The sequence below is a fragment of the Monosiga brevicollis genome, genomic scaffold (genome assembly GCF_000002865.3).
Source record: "Monosiga brevicollis MX1 MONBRscaffold_23 genomic scaffold, whole genome shotgun sequence".
NCBI classification, from domain to species: Eukaryota; class Choanoflagellata; order Craspedida; family Salpingoecidae; genus Monosiga; species Monosiga brevicollis.
The window spans coordinates 537,230-563,964 of record NW_001865060.1 but is presented as its reverse complement, the minus strand read 5'-3'; the positions used below and the strand labels follow the sequence as shown (position 1 = coordinate 563,964).

The 26,735-nt window shown below is 54.9% G+C and overlaps 4 protein-coding genes across 4 annotated transcripts in view; 3 read left to right on the top strand and 1 right to left on the bottom strand.

The window, feature by feature from the left end:
• Nucleotides 1–6,129, top strand: part of MONBRDRAFT_28089 (uncharacterized protein) — a gene marked incomplete at both ends in the record, with an annotated part of 6,980 nt that extends 851 nt beyond the window's left edge. Inside the window, 6 exons of the mRNA XM_001748519.1 lie at nucleotides 231–323; nucleotides 455–682; nucleotides 801–878; nucleotides 982–4,941; nucleotides 5,113–5,739; nucleotides 5,866–6,129. Of these exons, the coding sequence (XP_001748571.1) occupies nucleotides 231–323; nucleotides 455–682; nucleotides 801–878; nucleotides 982–4,941; nucleotides 5,113–5,739; nucleotides 5,866–6,129 (5,250 nt within the window). The remainder of the gene's footprint in view (nucleotides 1–230; nucleotides 324–454; nucleotides 683–800; nucleotides 879–981; nucleotides 4,942–5,112; nucleotides 5,740–5,865) is intronic.
• A 2,463-nt stretch (nucleotides 6,130–8,592) lies between these two features.
• Nucleotides 8,593–9,957, top strand: MONBRDRAFT_28088 (uncharacterized protein; the record flags this gene model as incomplete). The annotated part of the gene is made up of 4 exons (XM_001748518.1): nucleotides 8,593–8,771; nucleotides 8,844–8,954; nucleotides 9,124–9,157; nucleotides 9,277–9,957. The coding sequence occupies 4 exons, from the start codon at nucleotides 8,593–8,595 to the stop codon at nucleotides 9,955–9,957; spliced, it is 1,005 nt and encodes a 334-aa protein (XP_001748570.1).
• Nucleotides 9,958–11,761: 1,804 nt separating this feature from the next.
• On the top strand, nucleotides 11,762–16,297 carry MONBRDRAFT_10762 (uncharacterized protein; the record flags this gene model as incomplete). Its single annotated transcript, XM_001748517.1, has 12 exons — nucleotides 11,762–11,818; nucleotides 11,917–11,973; nucleotides 12,072–12,137; nucleotides 12,314–12,532; nucleotides 12,637–13,896; nucleotides 13,947–14,203; nucleotides 14,308–14,404; nucleotides 14,457–14,594; nucleotides 14,691–14,786; nucleotides 15,162–15,235; nucleotides 15,288–15,515; nucleotides 15,586–16,297. 12 exons carry the CDS (start codon nucleotides 11,762–11,764, stop codon nucleotides 16,295–16,297), a joined length of 3,261 nt encoding a protein of 1,086 aa, XP_001748569.1.
• A 790-nt stretch (nucleotides 16,298–17,087) lies between these two features.
• On the bottom strand, nucleotides 17,088–26,070 carry MONBRDRAFT_28086 (uncharacterized protein; the record flags this gene model as incomplete). The annotated part of the gene is made up of 19 exons (XM_001748446.1): nucleotides 17,088–17,138; nucleotides 17,234–17,320; nucleotides 17,489–17,637; nucleotides 17,718–18,237; nucleotides 18,261–18,575; nucleotides 18,682–18,775; nucleotides 18,933–19,048; nucleotides 19,143–19,217; nucleotides 19,388–22,618; nucleotides 22,661–22,732; nucleotides 23,204–23,291; nucleotides 23,444–23,570; nucleotides 23,604–23,718; nucleotides 23,799–23,925; nucleotides 24,008–24,144; nucleotides 24,570–24,989; nucleotides 25,131–25,375; nucleotides 25,582–25,785; nucleotides 25,908–26,070. The coding sequence occupies 19 exons, from the start codon at nucleotides 26,068–26,070 to the stop codon at nucleotides 17,088–17,090; spliced, it is 6,336 nt and encodes a 2,111-aa protein (XP_001748498.1).
• Between the last annotated feature and the right edge of the window lie 665 nt (nucleotides 26,071–26,735).

Genomic DNA, 26,735 nt, shown 5'->3' with positions numbered 1-26,735 from the left:
ATTTCAATTCGGCGTTTGCCCCCGTTTTCCCTTACGTTCCTTTTCCCACATTTTTTTCCCCCCCCCCCCCCCCCCATACACACACACGCGCGCGCGCGCGCGCACATACACCACCCACTTCCCTGCATTTGCCCTGTCTGGCTGAATTGCTCTGTCGTTCAGATCTAACCAACTCCTTGGCTTCGAACACCTCATGCTCTTGTGCAATTGCCCTGTTGCGCCGTACATAGCTTCGCAAGCAGCTGGCAACCGAGCGCAATGCATCCAAGCAAGCCCACTATCAACGCATCAACGCCATTCGGCAAACCCGCGAACAAGCCCAGGTACCATCACACACACACACACACACACACACACACCCTGTCGCAACACTGGCTTAGCTTGTTTGTTATCCGACACCCTCTTCCCAGAATTTGGGCAGCCAATGCTCACGAGGAACCCCCTGTCGTCATAGTCTGAGAAAAACTCTGAACTAGACGTTCAACGCCAGAAGATGCTCGAATCGCAAGCTCGCGAAATTCAACGTCTCAAAGAGCAGCTGCTTCGTGAACAACAGCGTGCGCACGATTCTTATGCTCGCCAACGCGATGAAGAGTTTCTGTCTCATCGCAAGCAGCTCCACCAAGAGCAACTTGAACATGAAAACTTTCTTCGCTCCGAAGTCAAAGCCGAGACCACCTTGGTACGACCGACGTTGCCCAATCTCCCAACCCCAGCTCGGAACCCCGAAACGCTTTGCTCGCCCTACCGTTCTACAGCTGACCTCACCCTTTCTCCCGTGCTCTTTGCTCACCACGTAGGAGGTAGAGGGCAAGACCATGGCTGAACTGCAACACTTGGAAGCCAAGCTCTATGAGGCCGAGCAAAAAGCTCACAAGGTTAGGGCCATCACCAACTCTTGCTGGCCCGGATTCATCTTCCCTGTTTCATTTTTCTCCCCATCTCTCTTATTCCTGCGTCTTTGCGGACCCATCTTGCTAGTACCAACATTTGTATGAGCAAATGGCTGAAGCCAACTCAGACAAGGCTGAGCAAATTCGCCACCTGGCTCGCGATCACGACGAAAGCTTTAACCGAATGCAGCGTGCCAACAACGTCTCCCTGAAGCAGGAAAGTGCAGAGCTGCGCAGCAAAGATCGCGAGATCCAGCGCCTTACCGAGGAGCTGAGCCGCCAGAAGCGCCAATTTGACATTGTCAGTGCTGACAAAGCTGAGCTCGACGCTGAAAACAAGCGCTTCAAGGCAGCCAAGAGTCTAGAGCGCCGTGCTCCTCGCAAACCCATCAAGGGCATAGGAACTTATGATCCCGCTTTCTCCGGTGGTGCACCCGAGGAGTCGATCAATGGTGATGCCAGCTCACCCGCCGTACGCCGACTGCAATCCCGTACCAACGCGCAAAAGAATGAGATCGAAGAACTCAAGGACAAGATCTATGCGCTTGAAGCCCGTCTGGCCGAGGCCAATGTAGCAGCAGAGGCCTCAAGTACGGACCCACGTGTCAGTGAGCTTGACCGTCGCCTCAAATTAGCACAAGGCGCATTAAAGCGTGAAAAGGCCTCCACCCGAGATGCTCAAATGGCCAATGCCAAACACAAGGCCCGTATCAGTACTCTCGAGACCGAGCTTGCTCGTGTCAGGGCTGTGGCCGACAAGGCAGAGGCCTCGGTCCGGGGTCTCCGGGCCAAACAGCAGCGGCCCTCGTCAGCTGCCGCCGGTGATTCTGCAGCTCCGCGTGGTGAAGTGGCTCGTCTCACTGCCCGCCTCAAGGAACAAGCTGCACAGCTGCAGGCCGCTCAAGAAGCGCAGGCCAAGCTGGAAGCTGATCGTCGCAAGTTGCGCGGACGTGTAGCCGCTCTGGAACGCAAAGGCTCAGATGCTGCCGGCCAGCCCTTGCAACAGCAGGTGCAGCAGCTCAAGGAGGATAAGGAGAAGGTGCGCGCAGAGAATCGCCGTCTCAAAGCACAAGTGAAGCAACACAGTGCCGAACAACTTCGCCTCCAGCAAGAGTTGGCCCGTGCTGTGAAACAACCCAGCTCGACTTCTGGCGCTGCTGCTAGCGCAAGCCCTCGTACTCCTCGCTCCAAGGCTAGGGAGCCACATGCTGCCACCGCCAGTCCGCGTGAGACCCCCCAGGCTCTCAAGGCCAGAAATAAGGAGCTTGTGCAACAGGTCAATGGCCTCAAAGCACAGCTGGACGAGCTGCGTAAGCAAGTGCCGGCCAGCCCTGCCGCTGGTGACAAGCAAGCCAAGGCTGCAGAAAAGAAACAGGCCAAACTGGAGGCCGACTTGAGCAGCCAAGAACGCGCTAAAAAGGAGCTGGCGTCGCGCAATGCCGCATTGAATAAGGAAAACGCTCAGCTCAAGAGGGACCTGGCTGCTGCTGAGAAAAAGGCCGATGTGCTCGGGCCAAAGGCAGAGAAGCTGACTGCTGATAACAGAGCGCTTACTGCGCAGGTCAAGGCGTTGGAGCAGCAATACAAGGATGCTGAGAAGCAGCGAAAACAGATGCAATCGGGTGCTGCCAAGAGTGAAAGTGCCCTGCAAGAGCAGCTGCAGGCCCAGGCAGCTCTCATGGAAAGCTTGAAGGCTAAAGAGACAAGTCTCAATCAAGCTGCAAGCGATTTGCAGGCACAGCTCACGGCCAATCAGGCTGAGCTGGAACAGACGCAGGAGAAGCTACGCGCTGCTTTGACTGATCTGAAGAAGGCGCGGCATGGCGCTGATGACCAAGCTGCGCTCCAAGACCAAGCCTCAGCCTTGCAGCTCACCAACTCAGCCCTGGCAGAGGAGAATGATGACCTTCGTGATCAGCTTGCCCGTTTGCAGGCTCAACTTGAGGATGCGCAGTCTCAACAACCCTCGTCCCAAAACGAAAGCACCTTCGAATCTGCCACTGCGCCTCCGCCGACAGTGGAGGAAAGCACGTCGTCTCAGCCGGCTGCCTCGCATGCTGTGGCAGCGGCTCAGGAACGCAAGGTGAAGCGGCAACAAGCGAAACAAGACGCTGAAGCTCGCAAGGCCCAGGAGAAAGCCGAGGCCGCTCGCAAGGCCGCTCGCAAGGCCGAAGAGGAAGCCGAGGCCGAGGCCGCTCGCAAGGCTGAAGAGGAAGCCGAAGCCGAGGCCGCTCGCAAGGCCGAAGAGGAAGCCGAGGCCGAGGCCGCTCGCAAGGCCGAAGAGGAAGCCGAGGCCGAGGCCGCTCGCAAGGCCGAAGAGGAAGCCGAAGCTGAGGCCGCTCGCAAGGCCCAGGAGGAAGCCGAGGCCGAGGCCGCTCGCAAGGCCGAAGAGGAAGCCGAGGCCGCTCGCAAGGCCGAGACCGAGGCTGAAGCTCTTGGCTTGGATGAGAACGACTTTGTCTTGCACCGAGCGCTGTATGATTACGATCCAGAGACCATGTCGCCCAATGATGATGTAGAGGAGGAACTGCCTCTCCGCGAAGGTGAGGAAGTCAAGGTCTTTTATGTGGACGACGACGGCTTTGCGTTTGGCGAGAATGCGACTGGTCGTCGTGGCCACATGCCCTCAAACTTTCTCGAAGCCCTTGAGGATACCGCTACTGATGGTGCAATTGCTGAGAAAGTGGCTGAGGGCCAAGAGAAGGCCGAGGCCGAGGCTGTTGGCTTGGATGAGAACGACTTTGTCTTGCACCGAGCGCTGTATGATTACGATCCAGAGACCATGTCGCCCAATGATGACGTAGATGAGGAACTACCGCTCCGCGAGGGTGAGGAAGTCAAAGTCTTTTACGTGGACGACGACGGCTTTGCATTTGGCGAGAATGCGACTGGTCGCCGTGGTCACATGCCTTCAAACTTTCTCGAAGCCCTTGAGGATACCGCCACTGACAGTGTGGTGCCTCAAGCTGCTGATGCTGATGCTCGGGTGTATCGTGTCCTGTATGACTATATTCCTACGGAGATGTCTCCGAACGACGATGTCTCGGACGAACTTACCTTGCGCGAGGGCGAGGAAGTCAAGGTTTTTTACGTTGACGGAGATGGTTTTGCGCATGGCGAAAATGCTCGTGGTGAGCGTGGTTCTATGCCATCCAACTTTTTGGAGCCTGTATCAACTGACGAACACAAGCAAGCCGAGGGGCCCGAATATGTTGAGCAAGCCGAACACGAAGAACCTGAGCATGTCGCAGAGCCCGAGCAGGTCGAGGAGCCCGAGCAGGTCAAAGAGCCCGAGCAGGTCGAGGAACCCAAGCAGGTCGAGGAGCCCGAGCAGGTCGAGGAGCCCGAGCAGGTAGAGGAGCCCGAGGCAGGGGCGACGACGGAAGAAAGCGAGGGTGATTATTTCCAAGTGTTGTACGATTATGACCCACAGGAGATGTCACCCAATGATGACGTGAGCGACGAGCTACCTCTCCGAAAGGGTGACATCGTCCAAGTCTTTGCGATCGATGAAGACGGTTATGCCACGGGTATGGACAGCCAGGGTCGCCAGGGGGTTATTCCTTCCAATTTCTTGCAACCAATGAACCCTGCCGAAGTTGATGCTGCCCGTCAGGCAGGCCATCGTGTGCCTGGTAGCGTAAGCGAAACTCAGGTTGCCGATGCCGGCACCAGTGATGAACCTGTGTCATCCACGGCTGATCCTATCAACCTGAATGAACAGCGTGTCACGTACTGGCAGGTACTGTACGACTATGGGCCTGATGCATCGCCCAACGATGACCCCACTGACGAGATTCCCATCACCGCGGGCGAAGTGGTCAAGGTCTTTAGCGTTGATGACGACGGCTTTGCATTTGGAGAGAACTCCAAGGGCCAGCGCGGTTATATGCCGAGCAATTTCATGGAACGTATCAGCGAGAAGTCTGCGCGCATGCTGTTGGGCAGTGGTGTGGTGGAAGCTGGTGGCCCCCTGAGCCCGCCGACTGCTGTCCACGTTGCAGAAGTTGGTACATCATCTGTTACAGTGGCCTGGACCTGTCCCGAGGTGAGGATGCATGTTGATGAAACTGTTGGCCAAGGCTCAGCCAACTCTCGCTTCTCTGTTTTTCAGTCAGTGGGGAGTGTTTGTTTCTGTCTTGTTGTGACGAAGTCCTACCAGATTAATGTTTTTGCTTTTTTTGTTTTGCTTTTCCTCCGGTCTCGCACCTGACTCTAGAACGTGGGACTTGTGGACCGGATCGAGTTGTATGTTGACGGCAAGTTGGAGGCAGATATCTTAGACCCTGCCGGGGCGACCTCCTACACGATTGAGCGAGATCCCAACATGGAGTTTACCGTCATGCTGACCTCGGTTGGATTTGATGACGAAAAGGCCAGTCTACCCGCTCCGTTTGTCGTGACGGCCCCTGCCGTTGCAGACTCCGACCAGGGCCAGGAGCAGGGTCAAGAGCCCACGCCGGAAAGCGAGACTCGCATCATTTCCCACCCAGAGAGCAATGAGCGTCGTCGCTTCCTTGTGTTGTATGATTATAACCCAGAACAAGACTCGCCCAATGATGATTTTGGTGAGGAACTGACGCTGGTTCAAGGCCAAGAAGTCATTGTCATTGGCGATGTTGGTGAAGACGGGTTTTTCCAAGCCGAGTCCTTGTCAGGACAAGCTGGGTTGATTCCATCAAACTATGTGGAGCCCGTGGATGATGCCGCCAGCGGTGGCGTAGATGGTGATGCCATGTCAGATGGACGTTCCGAGATGGAGGACGAGGGTGACTTTTTGCCTGGTGATATGGTCAGCGCCATGTACGACTATAACCCCAGCGAGCTGTCGCCCAATGATGACACGGTACGTACTTGGCTTCGCTCCGCGTTTGAGACACTCTAATCGCACAAGTCTTTTGTTCTCTTGGCCTTGGCGGGCCCTTCTTGGTTTGCACGAAAACTGATTCTGCTGGTTGTGTCTGCTGCGCAGGAAACGGAGCTGGCCTTCCATGCGCTGGATGTGTTGCGTGTATTGAGCCCGATGGATGAGGATGGTTTCATTATGTGCGAGCACACTGCGAGCAAGAAAAAGGGCTTGGTTCCGAGCAACTTTGTGCAGGCTCTGGACATGGGTATTGAGGCCGAGGCGCAGGCGCTGGTTGAGGCCAAGGACGAAGAGCCAGCAAGCGCGGCGACCAATGGAAAGGAGTCCAAGCGCAAGGGTTTGTTCGGCTTCCGCAGCAAGCGGAGTTAGATAGCTAATGCTTTGGACCTAATGCGAGCTGGATTGCAAGTTACCCCGATATGTGAGCGGATGTGTATCTTTTGGTTTTGTTCATGTTTGTTGCTTGTATGGGGTGCTCTGTCTAGCCTGCGTCGGAGTTTCTTTTACTTTCTTTCTATTGATGGTGACTTAATCTTTGAAAAGCTGGGTGGGGTTGAATGGTTGACCAGTGGTCAGCGGCTTGGCAAGCTCGGGACTCGCTCTGGGTGTCGGCCGAATAGCCATGGTCCTTTACCTCGTGCGCTGGGCACTGTCAATGCGGGCAGCAATTGCTGCTTGCTGCAAAGAGAATGGCTGTTTGTGAACGTGCGCACTTTATAGTTTTTGTTTTGTTTTTTTCTTGCTTGCTTTCGGTTGCCTTGTCCCATCTTTGCCGCTTTTCTGGACCTCTCAGCGACGACTTTCTTCCTTTCGGGGGTTTTTAATTGAGATATGAACATCAACCTGGCTGGATAAAGCCAAACTTTGGATTCAGAAAAGCTCCTCTCCCTGTCCTCCTTGCCACTTGCCAGCTTTCGCTCCGTTTTTGCCATTTCCTAACTCCCATGCACCAGAGTACCTCCGAATGAATCCTACTGGAGGAAGGAACTTGCTCCGAGTGCTGCAATCATGCAAGGCGTATTTCATGCAAGGACAGTCATTCAAAAGTTCATCACCCAAACCTCAAGGGTGGCGCTGCGATGATGATGATGATGATGTTTGATTTGCAACCATGTCTTCAGCCAACAAAGTCTCAACAATTACAACTGCCGATGTATTGATGCGAGCGGCGTTTCAAATGGCTTTAGGAGCGGGGGCAGTTGGCTTGAAGACGCTTCCCGTCCGTTACTCGCTCTCCCATAGAAACAGAGAACAGGACAAAACCATGCCATGCGCAATTCCACTCCAAACACCGAGCGCACGCAAATTACAGCCTCTCGATTGTTTACCACCCATTGCACCATCTCTGATTTAAGCTGTATTTCCCTTGATGGCATTTTTCGTTAAATGCTTGCTTCTCTGAAGCATCTATCGCGTGCCGGTACATTCTCTGCCGCGCACCACATGCTGGTTGCGGGCCTTTGATATCACCGTGCTCAATCTCTGCAGTGGTCGATCGCGCTTTTCAGTCCCTTGGGATCCTATTCACCCCCGTGGTCCCCCTTTTGTTCACGCTTCCTCGCCCACCCGGTTGCCCTTCCCACCCCTCCCGGTGTGCCCCCCTCGGCCCCGACCCGGACTGCCTCGTCGAGCCATCGCCGACATCGCAATCGCGATACAGAATCAAGAAACAAAGGAAAAAAAAGTACAAAAAAAAACCGTCCTCGTGATGTCATCCCCACACACACACACGGTGCACAGCTCACACATGAACGTTATCGCACCAGCTATACCCCTATATTGACGTCACACATCAAGCTCATTTACACCACACGTGCACGACGAGCTGCCTGGTCGTTCAGGCGACATCGCGCGCGCTCCTTGATGGACCAGCTTCCCCTGCAACACCGCAACCGCATCTGCCGCCCCTACTGCAATCGCAATATGCCCGTCCCTCCTGTGAGACTCAAGCACACATCAACCACACACGCGCGACCCCTTGACATCCACCCGCTCGTGGGGTAGGAACCGTGTGGGTGGCGCTCCCTCTTGCCGACCTCCCTCTTACTCTCCAGCCTCTCCAGCCTCTCCAGCCTCTCTCCCTCTATCCCTCTCTCCCTCTATCCCTCTCTCCCGCTCTAGCGTCTCCGTCTCGCCTCCCCTCTTCTCCCTCTGCCTCCTCCCTCTGCACATCCTCTGCCTCCTCCCTCTGCACATCCTCTGCCTCCCTCCGCGCCTCATCGATCAAAGACCAGAAACCAATTGGTGCAACAATTGTCCAATGTCAACAGCACACGCTCCACTGACGCAGAGCTGAAAACCATCGGAGCACACAGCCACCGCGTCGCGGGACATCGCCTGCATCGCTCATCCCTACACACTGCAGTGGACGGTCGTCCTACTCCCACTATCCCACCCCCTTCTTCTACCTACCAAGATCATTTTGCTTAGCTTGCGCCATCGCCGATTGCCCCTTTTATTTTTGCGCATCAACTACTTGACTGCTGAGTGCCATCCCCCGTCCCAACTACGAGGTGAATCGACCGGCTTTGCTTTCCATTGACACGTCAATATGTATACCCTGGGCTAGTGGGACGCGCCATCGCCAATCAGCCCATGGGCACACCCACACCACACTTGCCCACACTCGGTACTTCCGTGCTCGTGGATGATGCTTGGGAGTTTTAAAACCCGAGGCTCCACCTTTCATTTTTTTTTCCTCTCAACACATGGCCAGGACATCTTCGCTTTGGCTCACAGCTACCCCCCCCTCCCTCCCCCCCTTGTCCATCTCTGACACCAGCTTGTTACTTGGCGCCCTCTATCCCCTGTTGCCCATCGAGAACAATTCGGATGCTTCGAGAAACGCTCAGTCAAGCCCGAGGTGGCCTGGAAATGTCTGCGTTCCAACAGTTGCTGGCAGCTTGCGAGCCCGAGTTGCAAGCTGCCACATCACGCGAGCAGTTTGAACCCTTGCTCACCAAACTAGCCACCTGCTTGCTGACCGAGTGTGAAATTGTCACCCAGCGCGCGTACGTACCCGCTGCCCTCCCTTGATTGTTGCTGGCGAGCTCCTGTTGCTCATCCTTCATCTCAATTCGCAGCCGCTACCGCATTATTGAAGTCGAGGCCTACCTGCACTGCCCTAATCATGAAGACCCCTTTGTCCACGGTGCAGCTGACCAATTGACCGCGTGTTGCTGGTACTTTCACAAGTAAGTTCAATCTGACCCCTGCCCGCCAGCACGAGCCAGGCCCACCATCCGATTGCTTGTTGGCGCCAAATTGCCAGGCATACTTTGTCCTCGTCCCCCTTGCTTCCACCCGCAGTGCACCCTCACCAACCTGCCTTGTTGCCATCTGCGCTTGACCTGGGCTGCTCAGGCAAAAGGATACGTTCAAGGGTGGCACGTACAAGGTATTTTATCCACACCCTTTTCAAAACATCGCCCGAGCACGTGTGACTCCGTCGTGTCAACTTTGGTTTCCCCACCCCATGTCATCGCCTCGGCCCTGCTCATGCTCTGGGTGGCGTAGGGACTCGACTTGACCTTTGGCAGCGCTGAGGCCCAGCGCAAGGGCGGTTTTATCATTCGCTGCCTGCAGCAGACAGACAGCAAAGACTTCATTGAAGGCCCGTGCCTTGTGGTTGAGCGGCTGCTGCGGGATTATGATGAGCCAGACATTGCCACTTACCTCCGACACCACTGTGGCTGGCGCTTTCGTAAGCCGCCACCCTCCGCGGTGACAAGCTCCAATGACGGCTTCTTGTTGGTGAGCTGCCAACACGGCTCGCAGGACTCGGAGCGCAAGGCTAAGCGAGCCAAAGTCCAGGTCTTTGCCACGCCTCGCGTCGGGCTCACGCTCAAGCGGAGCACGCCGACCAGCTTGCACGGAGAATACATCATGGCCAGCTATCGCTACTGCACAGAGCCGCGGCTCAAGAAAGGCCGCACCCACACTGTAATGGCACTACTCGCCACGGGCCACGAGGCCCGGGTAGTGGGTGCGCTTACAGGGGCGAACGCCACGCGCATTCGCGCCCTGCAGCAAGTCCTCAACGGACCAGCTGCTACCGAAGATCTCGCACAACTCACCGACTTTGCCACCATGTTTCGACGCCTGCATCACCCGCACTACCACAAGGACGCCCACAGCAGTTGCAGCGATGAGCCTTCGGATACTGAAGCCTCCCTCAACGGCAATGAAGCCTGTTGATGCGTGCTGCGTCAAGTGCGCGCCCCACAGCCCGACTGTTCATACCCGCACCAGTGCCAAGCATGGTTTGACATTATCCAGACACCAGAGCTAGAGACGCTCTTAGGTTTACTAGCCCCTTGCCCCACCAGCCCCTTGCCCCACCAGCCCCTTGCCCTTACCCTCAACGACAGCAAGTCCTGCAAAGCAGTCGCTCGCATGTTGAACGCCACCTGCTACAGGCCTCGTGCGTGCTCGCTCATACGTGGCATAGACCAGAGAAAATGTGAGCGAGATAGATAGATAGTGTGTGCCCTTGAAGGTCAACCAGACAATCCCAATCGACTCAAAAGACTCGCCCATGTCGCGAACCCGTCCACCCTGCTGGCACAAATACAGACCTCAACGCATCAAGCGAGAAAAGAAAAACGCAAAAAAAAAACAAAAAAAATGTTAAGAGGAGCTAGCCGTGCCTCAAATTGTTCCAAGCACTGGGAACACCGCGGATCGAACGCGGGACCTTTAGATCTTCAGTCTAACGCGCTTCCAACTGCGCCATATCCCCCATATTAACCCGAAGGCTAACAGGTGTTGAGTTGCTATGCTCGAAGTTTCAACCTGATAAATTTACATATATATGGCGCTGACATTTACTACGTTTGAAATTTTGCTGACAAAGGGGGGTGGGAAAAAAAAAGTACAGGTTGCATGCATTGACGAAGATTGGCGCTGTCCTGGAGGTGCTCTTGAAAAAAAAAAAAAAAAAAAAAAAAAAAAAAAAAAACCACTGTGGCACTAAGACACCATCAGAAAGATTGTCGTGCTCGCTCTTGATTGCCTGTCTTCTGCTGTCAAACCACGACACGGTCATGAAGTGCAGAAGGCAAAAAAAAGTTAAGAGGAGCTAGCCGTGCCTCAAATTGTTCCAAGCACTGGGAACACCGCGGATCGAACGCGGGACCTTTAGATCTTCAGTCTAACGCGCTTCCAACTGCGCCATATCCCCCTTATTAACCCGAAGGTTAACAGGTGTTGAGTTGCTATGCTCGACAACGTGACCGAAAATAATGTATATAAATGGTTTAGTTTAATTCCAATAGCGATGATGTCAGACTTTTTGTGTCTTCAGCTTGAAGTTTTCCTTCATGGTGTGACGTACACGCCGAGTTGTTACCGTTCACGCGAACGTACGGTCACAAAAAATTGATCGTCGAGCAGGAGGAAACGAAAATGACAAACGAGGCTTACGATCGACCACCGTACAAAGCATGCAAAAAGATACAGCAAAAAAAAATCAAAAAGAATGATGAGAGGAGCTAGCCGTGCCTCAAATTGTTCCAAGCACTGGGAACACCGCGGATCGAACGCGGGACCTTTAGATCTTCAGTCTAACGCGCTTCCAACTGCGCCATATCCCCCTTATTAACCCGAAGGCTAACAGGTGTTGAGTTGCTATGCTCGAAAGCGATGAAGAATAGTTTTACATATCAAGGCTTTCAAAACACGCGCTATTGTATTGTCAGCATTTTTCACTGCTGTGTCGCGTTGTCTCTCTCTCTTTTTTTTTTTTTTTTTTTTCAGGGTGGTGGTGTGAAGAGGCGGCGCGAATCAGTTCGTGTGATCAAGGGCTTGCTTGGCGTCGTAAGTGGGTCTGCCATGACCAGTAGTAGTTTAAAGAATCGCTTAGGAGACTGGCAGGACCACATCGACTCATCGCCTGTTTTTTTTTCAATGCAACGATTGAAGGCATCGCCAGCTGGCGAGCAGGAGCAGATCAGGCCGACCGGGTCGGATAGTGGGGGGTGATGTGAAGCGACCCCACATCATGTCCTTCTTCAACAACCTTAGCTCGCGCTTGGACTCGACCTTTACCTCGCTGCAGGTTAGGATTGGTGATGCACACGCCATCTCACGCAAAATGCTGGTGACTGATGACATGAGCTTTTTTTATTTTTTTATTTTTTTCTTTCTTGACCACAGACTCAATTTGAATCGGTGCTGGACGAGTCACTGGCTCGAGAGCAGGACAATGACGAGGTTCGTCCACGGCCGTATCCCATGCACAATCTTGCACGGACCCAAAGACTGTATTCCATTTTAAGACCCTTTGCTTAACTCTACCCTGCCCGCTCTAGGAGCAGCTCGCGGGCCATGCACCCTCCACCGTGCCTGCTAGCACTCGTGCCAACGCTGATACACAGGTGCGTGCCTGGTGAAGCCAAAAGTTTCTCATTGCAAACCTGTCGTTTCCTCCTGCTAGTGCCACCATGTTTTTGTTCACTCCCGATGCCTACCTTTGAAAAGCAGCCCCAGGCGCGCGCCATCCCAGGAGCCCGTACTTCGCTTGCTGATAAACCATCAACGCGCTCTCCGCCAGAAACAACTCCTGATGACGCATTCACCATTTCTGCGCGAGTATGCGACTTGCACAGCTGTAGACGTCTTTGCCCACACCTGCCGACTTCAATCGCTTGACTCACACATGTCATTGTGTTCGACGCATCAACTTGACCGCATCCAGGACCTACGCCAGTATAGCAAGGTTCTCAGCCTTGATTCCGCTCTGCGACACGCGCTGCGGACTGCTCGCGGCGAGGTGGGCTAGTGTCATCAGCAGAGCCCACCAACTTTCGACTGTTCGTAACCCAGCTTTGCATGGCTGTTGCCTCATCTTGTCTGTCTTCGTGTTTTGAATCGCAGAGTGCCGCTCTAGCCAATCGCGTGTTGGAAGCCGTGGAACCCAAAGTTCAACACCATGCGACTCAAATCGAGTCCCTTACGCTTGAGGTCCGGCGATTGGAAGAGCAGCTTGAGCAAGCGCAGCATGACGCGGCTTCTACTGATACTCAGGCCCGGGACGAGCAGGCGCCTGATACCGCGTTGGAGGCACAGGTCACACAGCTTGAGGAGCTCCTTCGTGAGGCGCAGGAATCACACGACAATGTGCTTGCCGATATTCAAAAGGCGCGCAGCGAGCGCAACAAAGCGCAAGCTCGACACGAAACGATCGCTGCAGAGTTGGAAGAGCTTGCAGCTAGCTTTCAAACCCTGGAACAAGCGCACGGTGCGCTAAAGGTTGAACATGATACAGCTTTGGAAAAAACTGTTCAGCTTCAAACCCAGCTTCAGGAGTTGGAAGCACAGCATACGGCTACGTGTGCTGAGCGCGATGATTTGTCACAGAAGCTGACGGGCCTAGAACAACAACAAACTGATTCGGCGACTTTGGCCGCTGACCTCGATGCCAGCCGAGACCACCCAAGTCAACTCGAACAGCAAGTCGTAGACCTTCAGCAACAACTTGAAGCTCTGCAAGCAGAAAAAGCAGAACAGGGCGCTGATGAGCAGGTTGATTCCAACGCAACAGTAGGCCCAACCATGCGCCGATTGCTTGAAACGATTCAACAGTTCAATCAAACGCAACGTCTCCTCGGCAAACAACGCCAAATTTGCGCGTCGCTGCAATGCCAATTACAAGAAGGGGAATCGCGCTTGCCACCGTCCCAGAGCAGCGATGAACGAGTTCAGGAGAGCAACGACCAACTCAATCGCTCGCAGCGACTGCTTCAACAAGCACTCAGCAATAGCACTGCGGCTGACCGGGTCCCCGTATCCCAGAGCAGTGATGAACGAGTTCAGGAGAGCAACGACCAACTCAATCGCTCACAGCGACTGCTTCAACAAGCACTCAGCAATAGCACTGCGGCTGACCGGGTCCTCGTATCCCAGAGCAGTGATGAACGAGTTCAGGAGAGCAACGACCAACTCAATCGCTCGCAGCGACTGCTTCAACAAGCACTCAGCAATAGCGCTGCGGCTGACCGGGTCCCCGTATCCCAGAGCAGTGATGGACGAGTTCAGGAGAGCAACGACCAACTCAATCGCTCGCAGCGACTGCTTCAACAAGCACTCAGCAATAGCGCTGCAGCTGACTGGCCAGTGACGCTCTTACTCTGCCACGTCTTCTCGAGACGATGGAGCAGATGAATCACTCGCAGCAGCTCTTGCAGCGCGCACGACGTGAGCGGGATCTGCTGGAGGTGGACTTGAGATCTCTACGGGATGAGCTGGCAGATGCCCACGCAGCACTCAAAACCGAACAAGCTTCCCAAGTTGCTCTTCAGCAGCAAGCCACTGGCTGGGCTAAAAATGAAGAAGACATGCAAGAGCAAATCAGGTCGCTGCAGGAGGAAGTGGATGAGCTGACGGATGCCATGGACGCTGCACAAAAATCTCACAATGAGGAGATGCGACAGGCGCGCCGAACGTAGGTGGAGCAAGACTGGACGAGCGTGACTGTCTTGGTCTGCTCTGTACGTTGCCTCGCGCGTCTCGCTCATCTATCCGGGCATGGACTCTGCTGAACTACAGGTTAGAGGAGAAGATGCGTGCGCGCGATGCTGCTGAGGCTGAGCTGCGCGCACAGCTGGATACCGTGACTGCAGAGGTGAGCTACTGTCAAGGCATGGTATGTAGTGCCCAACGTACGTTTTCAGATAATACTTGCAACCTTTTCATAGCATCAGCAGCAACGAGAGAATTCGGCCAATGAAACATCCGCCGCACTCGTGGAGCAGATTCGGCAACTGCAACAGCAGCAAGCCACGGCACAAAAGACGCATGCGGCCAAAGTCAAGAAAATGAACTCCGACTTTTATGTGAGTTTTCGATTCATTGCGTGGTCTGAGTTACGTTGCCGTCGGTACGCCGCTTGTGTGTGCTTGTGAGCCTGACATTGTCCCGCCCGTCTGCAGGATGCGCTGCGCGCGATTGAAGCAGAGCGAGATGATCTTCAGACACAACTGCAGGACTCTCAAAGCGCTGAACAAGCAGCGCTTGCAGACGTGAAAGTGCGTCCAGAATGGTGTCTAATTTTTCGGTCATGGTTGCTCGCGGTTGCTGCATGGTGCATGGCTTGTACTCACATTTTCTTGCGTTCCTCCCTTTCTGTTTTGATATGTTTTTCATCGTCAGGAGCACGAAGGAGCATTGACGATGGCTCGTGAAGCGATGGCTCAATTGGAGAAGGACAAAGTGACTCTTGAGCAACAGATCCGTGCCCTGCAAGATGAGGTTTGCGTTTGCTTGTGACTCACCCGTGATAGCTGTGCCGAGGTGATCTGTGGGTATGCGTGTTCATTGATTGTTGTCGTTGCACCTAGCAAGCGACTTGGCAAGAAGCAAGGCAGGGCGCAGCCGCCAACCATTCCTCCCTTGTGCGTCAGCTCGAAGCAGAGCATGAGCTGGAGCTGGGACGGATTGAGGAGGAGCACCGCTCAGAATTGGATCAGCTACGCAGGTTGGCTTTGTTGCATTATCCAGCCCGTGTCGGGTGGTGTCGCTCACCCCAGTGTGCTGGCTACTGAACCTAGCGACCATGCCGAGATGAGCAGGGACGTCCAGGCCCAGGTACGGGAGCTTCAGCTCCAGCTTCAAGAAGCACAGGAAGTTAGAGAGCAGGCCGTGCAGGAGTTGGCGCAAAGAGGCGAGGTGGAGCGTCTACAACTGCAAGACCTTCAGGCTGCACAGACCAGTGCGGTGGCGGAACTGGAGCGCGAGCTTGCGGCCGCAAACGAAAGGTCGGTCTGCATTGGATTTGGTCATTTGCTTGTTTGCATTCATCGACACTTATGCCGCCGGTGCTTGTAGAAATTTCGTGCTTGAAGAGGAGGTGCGCGAGCGCGACGTTCAGGCCGAGAGTGCCCGCGCTGATGCCCTGACGCTGCAAGACCGTCTGCAAGCCTTGCAGCATGAACTTGACTCAGTCCAGCAGAAGTATCGCGAGTTGGCTGCATTGGACCGCGACTCTCTCCATGATGAACCTCGTCAGCGTGCAGACCCGGCTTTGGCAGACGTTTCTGCCATTCCTCTGGTGGAACCTGAGACTGAGTCTGGGATGACGGCTGATGAAGTGGCTGAGCTACAGAAGCAAGCACAGCGTAGCCTACGACAGGTGGAGCAGCTCACGCAGCAGACTTTGCAATTACAGCGCCACAAGGAACGCTTGGAAGAGATGAATACTGAGCAAGCTCATCGGGTACAGACTTCTGAGCGTGAGCAGCAGCTGCTTCAGCGGCAATTGAACGATGCTTTGAAGGAGATTCAGCGATTGACGCGGCCTGCCAGCAAGGCGGTACCTGGTGACGCAGTAGCAGTAGACATGCCCGGTGCCGATGTCAAACCGACCCGTTCTGCTGGCCATGTGGCTCAGGGAGGTGACGTCCTGCAGGGTTGTGTCAACTGCATCCAGTTGCTGACCGACGGCAAGGTCAGCCGGCAAGTGGCTATGGGGTACTTGGGTGGTGTTCATCTTTTGCTGCTGTTTATTATCTTTCGATGCTATCTTTCCACTGCGAGTTGATACATTCAAGAGTTGATAAATTCAAGTCGTCGCAGAGTACGGTTTTGGTCGTTGGGCAAACCCTGCCCGTCTCGCTCCCTTCGAACCTTGGGTTGCATTACACCAACCAGAGTGACAGAGAGAGAGTGAGAGTGAGTCAGAGACAATTTCGCGATATTTTTTTGTAATTTTCCTATAATTTTGCGCTTTTTTTTATGAGCGCCTTTTGCAACTTTGATTGCTAATTTGCGACTGCCCGCCTGCCTCATCGGCGCTGTTTGTATCGTTCGCGTGTCCTCGCCGAATGCCTGGCTCCCAGCTCTTGCTACCTCATGCCCGTTGGGTCTTGTGCGTTGTACTCGCCAAGACACGGCAAACCCCCAGTAAAATGTAAGCTGCTAGACTTAGGTAAAATCATAAATCTAGCATACCGCTATGTTTTCTTTCTTTAATTGAAGAGCCCTCTGTATCTGAGTACCTCACATCGTCGTCGGATGAATCTGAACGGCAAAGTCTGGTAGCGTTTGGTCTCACCACAAGCACGTAAGTAGAGAGCACGACAACAAACGGTCGAAACACAGAAAGCGCGGTTTCAATTATTGCATCTCCAGGTTGAAAGCATGTCTACACTCGTGCATATTAGAGCCGACGGCACGAGCACGGCACGAGGTTGTGGACACAGGCAAGAGCAAGAGTAATTTTAGTCTATTATCGGGTGGGCTATGAGAAAGGGAACTGCACATTTACATATCAAACTTCTCGCTCATCACAAGAGCGAACCATTTTCTGCATCGCAACAACAGGGTCGATTCTAGGCCAGAGACTCCTCCGGCTGCTCCAACGGGTACCAGACTGGCTCGGGCTGCAAGGGCATCAGTTCAGCATGACCCTCTAGTCAGGTGATGCTGAGGAACACAAAGGCCAGAAACCCGGGCAACCAGTCACACGCGCACGTACTTGATGCTGAAGCGCATGTACGAGGGGCACGGTGGTCAAACCGAGCACAACCTTGAGTCCACGAACATTTCTGGTCCAGACGCCGACCTGCATCGCGTGAAGCGCAAGCAACGAGAACATCAGCGATCTTCGATAATAGCGCAACTCAGATGCGGTTCGTATGAAACGCTTAAAAAAAAAAAAAAAAAAAAAAAAAAAAAAAATAAAGGAACAAGAAAAAGACGACAGGAAACACACACATAGCAGGAGTCTTACTTCCAATTCGGCGTTGGGAAGCTCTTCCCGGCTCAAATGGTATTCAAGCAGTTCGTTATACGTCGGATTCAACTCGCCGTGCTGCGTGCTTGTCTTTCGCTTCGTCTCGCGGCTGCGCTCTGGCAACAAATATGTCTTGACGTACGGGTCTGCGCCACCCAACAGAGAAAACGAACACGTGTGCTGTGCGCGTGATACTACACAACGAGCATCGGAGTCAAGAACGCACCAGCCGTGGTGGCGCCGGGACTCGGAGCCAAGCCGCGTGCATGATGCACCATGATGCTGAGGGATTCCTGCTTGAAATCATACTTGATTGTCAAGCTAACCTCTCCATGCGTAGACTGCAGCGGAGAAAACATGAATACACGAATGAGAAGAGGGAAAGATAGTGAGGCAGAGTGTGCGAGAGAGAGAGAGAGAGAGAGAGAGAGAGAGAGAGAGAGAGAGAGAGAGAGAGAGAGAGAGAGAGAGAGAGAGAGAGAGAGAGAGAGAGAGAGAGAGAGAGAGAGAGAGAGAGAGAGAAAGAGAGAGAGAGAAAGAGAGAGAAAGGGGCGAGAGGGAGAAGGAAGAAAAAACCAAAACAAAACCAAAACTAAACCAAGACTGAAGTGACGATGGACGGCGTAGACGCAGCGCGACTCACAGGTTCGCTCAGGTTCGCAGCCGAGGGTTTTGAGGCACGTCGCGACTACGGAGGAGGCAGGCGACGAGTCAGATTGAGCGGATGCGATCGTGGCGAGACCCAACTACGCCCTTGCAAAGGCAGTACCGGTTGCATGAGCATGACAACATCGTGGCGATCTCGCTTGGTATGATGTAAGAAGGAGTAGACGATCGGATGCTCGACGACGGTACGTGGCAGCGCAAGTAGAGCAACGAGATAGTCATTCAATGCCTTCATCCGGCGCTCCGTGACCACACGGGTGTGCGAGCGACCCATGTAAATTTTCGAGGGAAAGGTCGGCAGGTTCACATCTGCTACGGCTACAAGCTTGTGATTCAGCTCAGCAAACTCTGAAAAGCGACGGAAAACAAAATAGACAGTGCTGTCGTTGCGCTCGACCTGAATGAAATAAACATAATACTACACCCCAAGAAGCAAAAGTGTCAGGAATGGGAGCCGCAAACCGCGCGACAAACTGTAGACCTAGCGAAATCTGATGTACCACTACGCCAGTGACGAAACGCACCTTGTTGTTGTCCAGATCTCGGCGTTTTTGAAAGTCAAAGACGTGTGCCCGGCGAATGCGCAAGCGCTCCTTCGGAAGTTCCACCTCGTCTGGACTGAGTCATTTCAGACGTCCCAGTGATATACAACACAACAACAAGAACCACTGTAGGTCAGAAAGACGAGCAACTACGTCTCTGAGCCAGCCGGTCAGCCGCAACCAGCCAATTGCCCTGGAGAACAAAACCCTTTGCCAGCGGTTGGTGTACGCACATAAAGCTCAAAACAGGACCCTCGACCTTGGTCGAAGTGGAGCCTTTGAGCTGGGCCAGGTTATGAAGGAAAAAATTGAGCTTAGTAAACTTGTTGGACAACGAGTTGCGAATCATCTAACACACATCACACATCACACGCTCACGGTAAGCACATGCTGCACAGGCTCAAAAGAGAGGGAGACGAGCGTCTGATGCGTGCCGTGCCAACCTTAGTGAAGGCGGCAATGGCCTTCTCGTCACTCTCGTTGACACGGAGAGCTCCCAGCATCGGGCCCAAGTCGGCCTGAGCAACACGCAAAGCCAGCGGGATCAGCAAGGTACGAGCGCACGAGTCGGAACGAAAACAGAGAAAAATCAGAAAAATGAATCTTGGACAGTCGCAACAAGTAGATAGCTTCCAGATTAAGTCTTGTTAGAACCCTGGCATCCAGCTTAACACCCACATCACCGTACCTGCGCGGTGAGTTCAGGCATTCCAGCGTTGAGCATCATCATCATCACGTTGACTAGAAGCGGAGCATTGTGGCGAATGGCATTGTAGGCCTTGCAGCAGACATCAACAAAACGCTGAAAGTTGCTCGTCGCTTTCTCGCCACCATTGATTACAAAAGCCATGTCCGAGGTCAGCACAAAAGGAACTCGATCTCGTGAAATGGGCCCAAACTTTTGCGCGTTGTTGAGGAAGCGACCAAAGTCGATGTGAAAGAGGCGGCCGTCTGTCGTGACCAACAAATTGTCGTTGTGGCGATCGCATACCCCTAGAATGTAGGTTGCTACACAATAGCCGGCACACGAGGCAGTGAAGCGCGCTTGCGCCTGTTTCCATGCTGCAGGAGACGGGTTGTGCTCTCGCAGCCAGTTGTAGAGAATGCGGTCATTAAAGGAGCCGGTCACCCCGGCCAGCGTGTGAATTTCGCGCAGCGTCTTTGAGTTGGGCACTAGCTCAATCAAGCCAGCCAATCGCTCCGTAGGTATGATGGAGAAGGTGATCATTTCCAGGTTGAGCCCCACCTGTCTCCAAAGAGAGTCCATGAGTCGTATGAGCTGCATTACCAAAGCGTCCTGTCGTAGATCATCACCCTCCTTGAGGATGACCCGAAGCGGGCCACCACGTCGATCGGCGTTCTGGAAGGACAGTCGCAACGGCACGGCGTTGCTGTTGAAGACACCACACTCATCGAGCAACAGCCCACTCAGCTCCACGCTGGGATCAATTGGAAGACGGAAGCGAGCCGGTAAGCGGCGAGCAAGCTGCTCGAGCTGACGACGCAGCGCAAGGCGCCGTTCCGTCACCGAGAAGGAACGCACGTGTTCATTGATGTTGCACAGCGCGTCCATGAGGACTTGCTGATCATGCAAATCTTCCCGGGCCTCATCGCACACAGAATCGAGCAGGCATTGCAACATGAGGGCAAATCGCTGCCCATAGCCTTGCGTCTCGCTGTCTGCCTTGAGGTGCCAGTAGAAGGCGATTGTAAGACGTGGGTTGGAAAGAGCGCGGTCAAAGAGAAGGCGCGATAGCGCACTGTCTAGATAGGGCTCATACTTGAGCCCTTGCACCATCTGCGGCAGATATGCCAGAAATTTGTCATAGGAGAGGTTGGCCAAGTGATGCACCGCCGCGGCGCGAATCGCCTCTTCGGCGTACCGGGCTTGCAGCAATTGCAGAGCAGACTCGTCCGAGGTTGGGTGCCACTCGAGTGTAAGTTGGTACACTTCCCGAGCCACGCTCGGCTCTCGGAGCAGGGGCATGGCATCTAGAATCAGTGGCAGGGCCAGCGGGTTGCGCTTCAAGAGGTTGTAGCGATCCTTCCAAATGGGCTCGCGTTGCGCGGGAGTAAGGGGCTGGTGCACGATGCGCTGGATAAGTACGTCCAAAGAGTTGTGACTCGAGCCCTGCGTCAGCTGACCGGGAAGGGGATTGAACATGCTGCTCGCATTAAACGCGACAGCATTGGGCTTGATGCCGGCAGATCCAGCACTTGTGGGCGGTTTGATCGTTGCTCGGACGTAGTTGGCCGGGAACCAGCCTTGGCGGTCTCCCACGACGCCCTCGTACCAACCGCCATCTGGCTGCTGGAGCACGACGATGACATCGCCCGGGGTCAAAGATAACTCATCAGTATGCTGCGCCTGAAAGGCGTGCATGGCCACAAACACGTCACCCTCGTCTTGGGCAAGGGACTGCTCGTAGCCAACGGATTCCTGCGTTTGTAGAATCTGCCCTTTGCTCAGGCTATCGCGCCTTTCATGGCCTTCGCTTGTGGCCGCGACGTTCACCAGAACTCGTTCCACGTAGTTGGACGGGAACCAGCCCGTCTGACCCTGGCACTCGCCGCGCCACCATCCCCCGTCCGGGCTTTCTAGCACTTGGACCGGCAAGCCGCTACGCAGGGCCAGTTCGTCCTCGAACCGGGGCTCATAATCGAAGCGCGCCACAAACAGCGGCACACCCTCTTCGGTCGAGCTGATTTCTTGAGAAGAACCAGAGGGAGGCGGCAGCGCGGTCGAGTCAGTACCAGCCGTCGGGGTAGCAGAGGCGGGCGTGCTGGCGGGCGTTGGTAGATCCGCAGTCGAAGTCAGGGCGGAGCTCGGTAGCGATGGTGGGCGGGGTGGCTTGGGCTTGTTCACAACCTCTTTCACGTAGTTGGAGGGAAACCACCCTTGCGCACCGCTGCTCTCTGCTGTGCCAAAGCTCCAGCCGTCGGCAGCCTCACGCGTGACGTGGATGCGGTCATGGCGGCTTAGCACAAGTTCATCTGATTCTGGGCTCGCGGCATAGGCATGCTTGACGATGCAAGTGCGATTGCACTCTAAAATACCCGAATCGGGCGCCACCAGGCTCTGAAGACTGCTGTTGCGGCTCTTGAAGGTGGGATGCGTAGGTGAAGAAGGCACCTGCGGCAGAGGATCGCTCGCAAGGCGACGCGCTTCATTACTTGTTTCGCCCAGATTGGCGTCGATTGTAGCGCTACCAGTCTCGGCAATGGATTCGAGGGGGTGAAGGGCAGCAGGCGGCGAGCCCGGTTCTGATGGCGTTGCGCTTTTGAGAAGCATGGACGGGGGTCGTGGAAGCTGGGAAATGCGCACGCCGGGGTCGAGAACATCGCCGTAACGAATGATGCGGTCGTCGGGACCCAGTCGGACCATGATGGAAGGACTGTCTGGTGCGTACAAGTTGTTGCCACATGTGCCCGTGGGATTGGGTTGGGGCTCAAGCCACAGCCCCAGCAGGTGCCAGCCGCTGTTGAGGCGACCGCGATGGTCGTACACGCGTAGCGCGACCCAGCCCAGAGGATCCCATGTCATTATGCGATCAGCTGTGCTAGCCAGAAGCTGAATGACAATGCGGGACTCTTTGGGCAGTTGCTTCAGCGGGGTCTTCATTTCTAGCGTGCTGGTCTCGGTGAAGAAGATGGTCTCAAACCACGTGGCAAAGTCCAGCGTTGAGTTGGACTTTGTGGTCGCTATGGAGATGGATGGAGACAGGAGGGTTCCGCCGCAGTATATGGAGACCTCGGCTCGAAAATGATGATGGCGCTGTTGCCATAACAAAGGCAGACGATGGAGGGCTGAAACTGTGATACACAGACATTCTTCCACATTGGTCACTTCAACGGTCGTCTTTCCAGCGTCGGGGTCGGGCGGGGCACGCAAGAGATCCGTATTTGTAGCGCGGCTATACTGAAGCACAAGCAGGCGACATGCTTCCATGACCGCATGTACCTCCGCATCCAATTCATGGCGATTCTTGACTTTGACTGCCCTCTCCCGCAAGTTTTGCAGCTGTGTTCGAAGCTGGGACGCGAAAGAGAGAGAGGGAGGGAGAGAAGGAGAGAGAGAGGGAGTGAGGAAGGGAGCAAGACAAAGCAGAAGAAGCAGAGGTGGCGGATCAAGAAGGAGAGTGACGAGGCAAAGGTGAGTGATCAGCGTTTGCACACGAGTGAGATTGCGGTGGGGACATCGTTGAGGAGTTGAACCGTACAGAGCGAGGCTCCACGCGAGCAATGGCTGCGCAAAGAGATTTCACGGCTTGCTCAAACACGGTCAAGGCCGCCAAGCTCTCGCTTGTGGAGCTGAGCAGTTGGTTCGAGGTACTGGTAATGGCTTCAAGCAACACATCCACCACGGTACGGTTCAAAGGGAGCTAAATGGTAGCCAGCCAGCATGAATCGTGTCAGCACTTGGCAAAGTGTTGGACTCACAAACGTGGACGAGGCATGTCGGTAAGCATTCAATGAATGCGAGCAAAAGGACAGACTGATGTACCTTGACGGCGCTGGTGACACGAGCATACAATTTTGGTCGGTCCAGTCCATCGCTGCCCTGACTCTTGGCTAAGAAAGGACGCAGACCCCTGCTTGCGGAATGCCCCATGTTGAAACAAGCGGTCGTATGAGCACATGCACTGTGGAAAAACAACAACGCCCCAAACCTTGCTCTGCCGCTGCCGTCGCTGATTGACCAGGCAACGACGAAAATCGGGAACGGGTGGTTTGTATTACGCACGCTTTCGGCACCAAGGCTGCCATGAGCAAACGCGACGGATGCGCGGTTTGATCTTCTTCCAGGGAGGGCATGGTTGAGCTCGAGACACGATTGGCTTGGGCGGCTGCAACCCCCATGAGGGTCGAGTCTGCTTCCAAGAAGCCACATTGACGCAGGGTACATTCATAATCGACTTCAGCAAATTCGTTGCGACCACAGATTTGAAGCAGATAGTCTTGTGGGTCTTCCTTGGGGCGACCGCACGCACGCAAGAGCGTCTCGATGGCGGCCCGCACCTGTGTTGGAGCAGGTTCAAGGCCCTAAGCAGGGTGGACACTGAATGCTGGCGGAAGCGGGGGGTGGGACATGGACGCACGGTAGCCGTAGGGTTGAAGGACAGCTCCATGGGTCGGTTGTCAGGGTCAATAACAGTCCACAGGGCGAGCTCATGGGAAGGTACGCGCTCGGCAGGACCCGGCAAGATGGTCAGGTACTTGGGTCGGCTGTGGCGAGAGCAGGACAGAGGAAAGGCGGATGAAGCGACGAGGGACAAGTCTCGAGGTGCCACTCCGATGCGCAGCGTACGTGGGGTGTTGTTCATGTAGGTCTTGGGCAAGTTTTGCGATGGCGCGGCGAAAGTCGGCAGCCTCAACATCCACGTCCTCAACCTCAAATTGAGCCGTGTGGCTCCACTGTAGATCTTTGATGTCTAGTGTGCTCGACTGTGCATAGAAAGCAAGGCATCAGGTGCAGCCAAGGCCGTTATGCTTTGCATGAACACAGACACAGACACCCCCCCCCTCACACACACACACCCTCTCTTTTCTCTCTGTCTGTCTGTCTGTCTCTCGTATGCTCGCTCATCTCATCGATGACATGAGATGCAGGGTACGCACGGGTCGAAGACGCTTCTTTGAGTCGGCACGGCGGCGAAAAAGGACGCTGCCTTCCTGATCTGCGGAGATGCCTTCTGCGTCATGAATGGAATCACGGAAGCTATTGGGTGGGCTGGACACAACTCCGAGGGCCGGTTTAGGGGGTTTAGGAGGTGGCAGTGGCGGACCATCCCCTAAGGCTGCGTAGTCTGGGGTACTACGCGCGGAAAACCTATGACCAAGGCACCGACTCGTGGTTAGGGCTACGAAACCAGAGTGAGCCGGGGGCGCGGTGGGGGCAGTACAAAGATAGAGGAGCCAAGGCCATGCGTGTAATACTTGGCAGAGAGTTTGAGACCGCCACGGCCATCTGCCACAAGGCTGGTCACCACATCGTCGGTGCCATCGACCTCGTCGGCCTCATCGTCTTCGTCTTCTTCTACAATCGTGTCGTACAGTTCGCGTAGTTCACTGGCAGTCACGTTTTGAGCAGAAGTTAGGCCCAGGGGCAGGCGTCCCTCATCATCATGACCGTGTTCGTCAAACTTCTCCTCCTCATCTGCCTCTTCCAGGCCAGGCAGCTGGGCATGTCCGTTGGCGTTCTCAGGGTTTGCCTCCTCGGCACTTTCGTCCTCTTCCACGATCGCCATGTTAGCCTGTAGTCCGTGCTTTCGAGGTGGTTTGAGAGGCAGCTATGACATCGTAAGCGTGGGCCGGCCATGCGGCGGTGAGGCGATGCATGGAGCCCACATTTCCAAGTGCCGACTGGGTGTATGTGTGGGGATGTGTACGCGTTTTGTGAGGAGGGACGGATCTACAACGGCGATGCTCACGCGAGTCGGCTTGGTGACGCCCGAGATTGGCCGGGGCGCGCCGGGAGTGGGGCGTGGGCGCGCCTTGGGGCGGCCACTCTCAGCGGATAGTTGGGCCTTGGGGTTGTGATTGATCACAGGGTCTTCCTGCTCTTCTTCTGCCTCCTCCTCCTCCTCCTCCTCCTCCTCCTCTTCATTTGCTTCGCCCAAAGCACTGAGAGCGCGAGGTGGGCGAGGCGGACGTTGTGCGGGAACTGGTCGAAGGCCTGTTGATGGCGGTGGCACATGATGACGTAGAGTTAGGGTGACACGCCGGGGTAAGAAGAGCTGAGCGTAGCCATGACGGCATGCGGTGATGGGGATCAAGTCAAAGGTAGTTTGTTACGTCGACAAAGCAGCGCCAGCTTTGCATGTGCATAACCATCTCATCAGGCGATTGTTTGCAGATGATGATATCATACCACCGACCTACCGCTGAGGGGACGTGGCGCGCGGGGCGGAGGGTTGCGGGCAATGGGTTTTGGGGCGGGGTAGGCGTGGGTACTGAGAGGGCGAGGAAGGACAGCTGGGGCTTCAACAGTAGTGTTTGACTCAGCATGGAGACGGGGCTTGCTAGACTGCGGTGGGGGCCGGGGTGGGGCACGTGATGGTTGGAACCCGGACAAGGGGCGATCGGCTGCCATGATGCCATCGCGAGCACGGGTGAGAGCAAAAGGCGGTGAGGCGCGGGACGTGGGAAACTCGGGTGATGACTCGTCGGCAAACAAATAGAGTGAGGCGGGTACGACAAGGACATACGTCGTTTGGGTGCGGCGGGGGCAGAGGAGACGGGAGGTGGAGGGAAGTGAATCTTCGGGCTTGAGGATAGAGGGGTTGGGGAGGGGGAGTTGTTCACGTCGTCGGGCGGATGGTTCGGTCGCGCGCGCTGTGGCTTGGGCGGGGGTGGGGGTCTGTTTGCCATGGCAAGGGTTCGGGGCGACACAAGCTTGCCAAAGAAATCAGGACGGGTTTGCTCTGTCGCATGTGCTGTGGGCGAGCCGCAAATGCGAATGCTCCCTAGATCAAGCGCCCGCTCATGGTGGTTCAATCTTCTGCCCCAGCAATCGAGGCGAGGACGAAGGACGAGGGCGGGGGGGCACAGACAGCCAAAATCACCAAGAGTTGGGCCTGGTCTGCCTGCTCGAGATGCGTAGTCACGAACGGAGACGGGCCAAGACGATAGCACCTGCACCAGCAGTAGCAGCAGTAGCAGTAGTAGCACCAGCAGCAGTAGCAGCAGCAGCAGCAGCAGCAGTAGCAGCAGCAGCAGCAGCCGAGGAACCGGACATCAAGACGTCAAGTCAACAAAAACTGTTCATTCAGTGGTGTCATTCAAAGGAGAGACGACAAGAGAGATTTGAGAGATTTGAGAGATTTGAGAGATTTGAGAGAGATTTGAGAGAGATATGAGAGGGATATAAGAGCAAAGAAGAGATGTGGGAGAGATTTGAGAGAGATGAGAGAGAGGTGAGAGAGGTGAGAGAGAGAGAGAGAGATGAGATGAGGAGGATGAATTGGTTGTATAGATTAGGGAGAGCAAAGTCAAAGAAAGAGAGGGAGCGGAGGGGCTTCATTCAGACAGGGCTT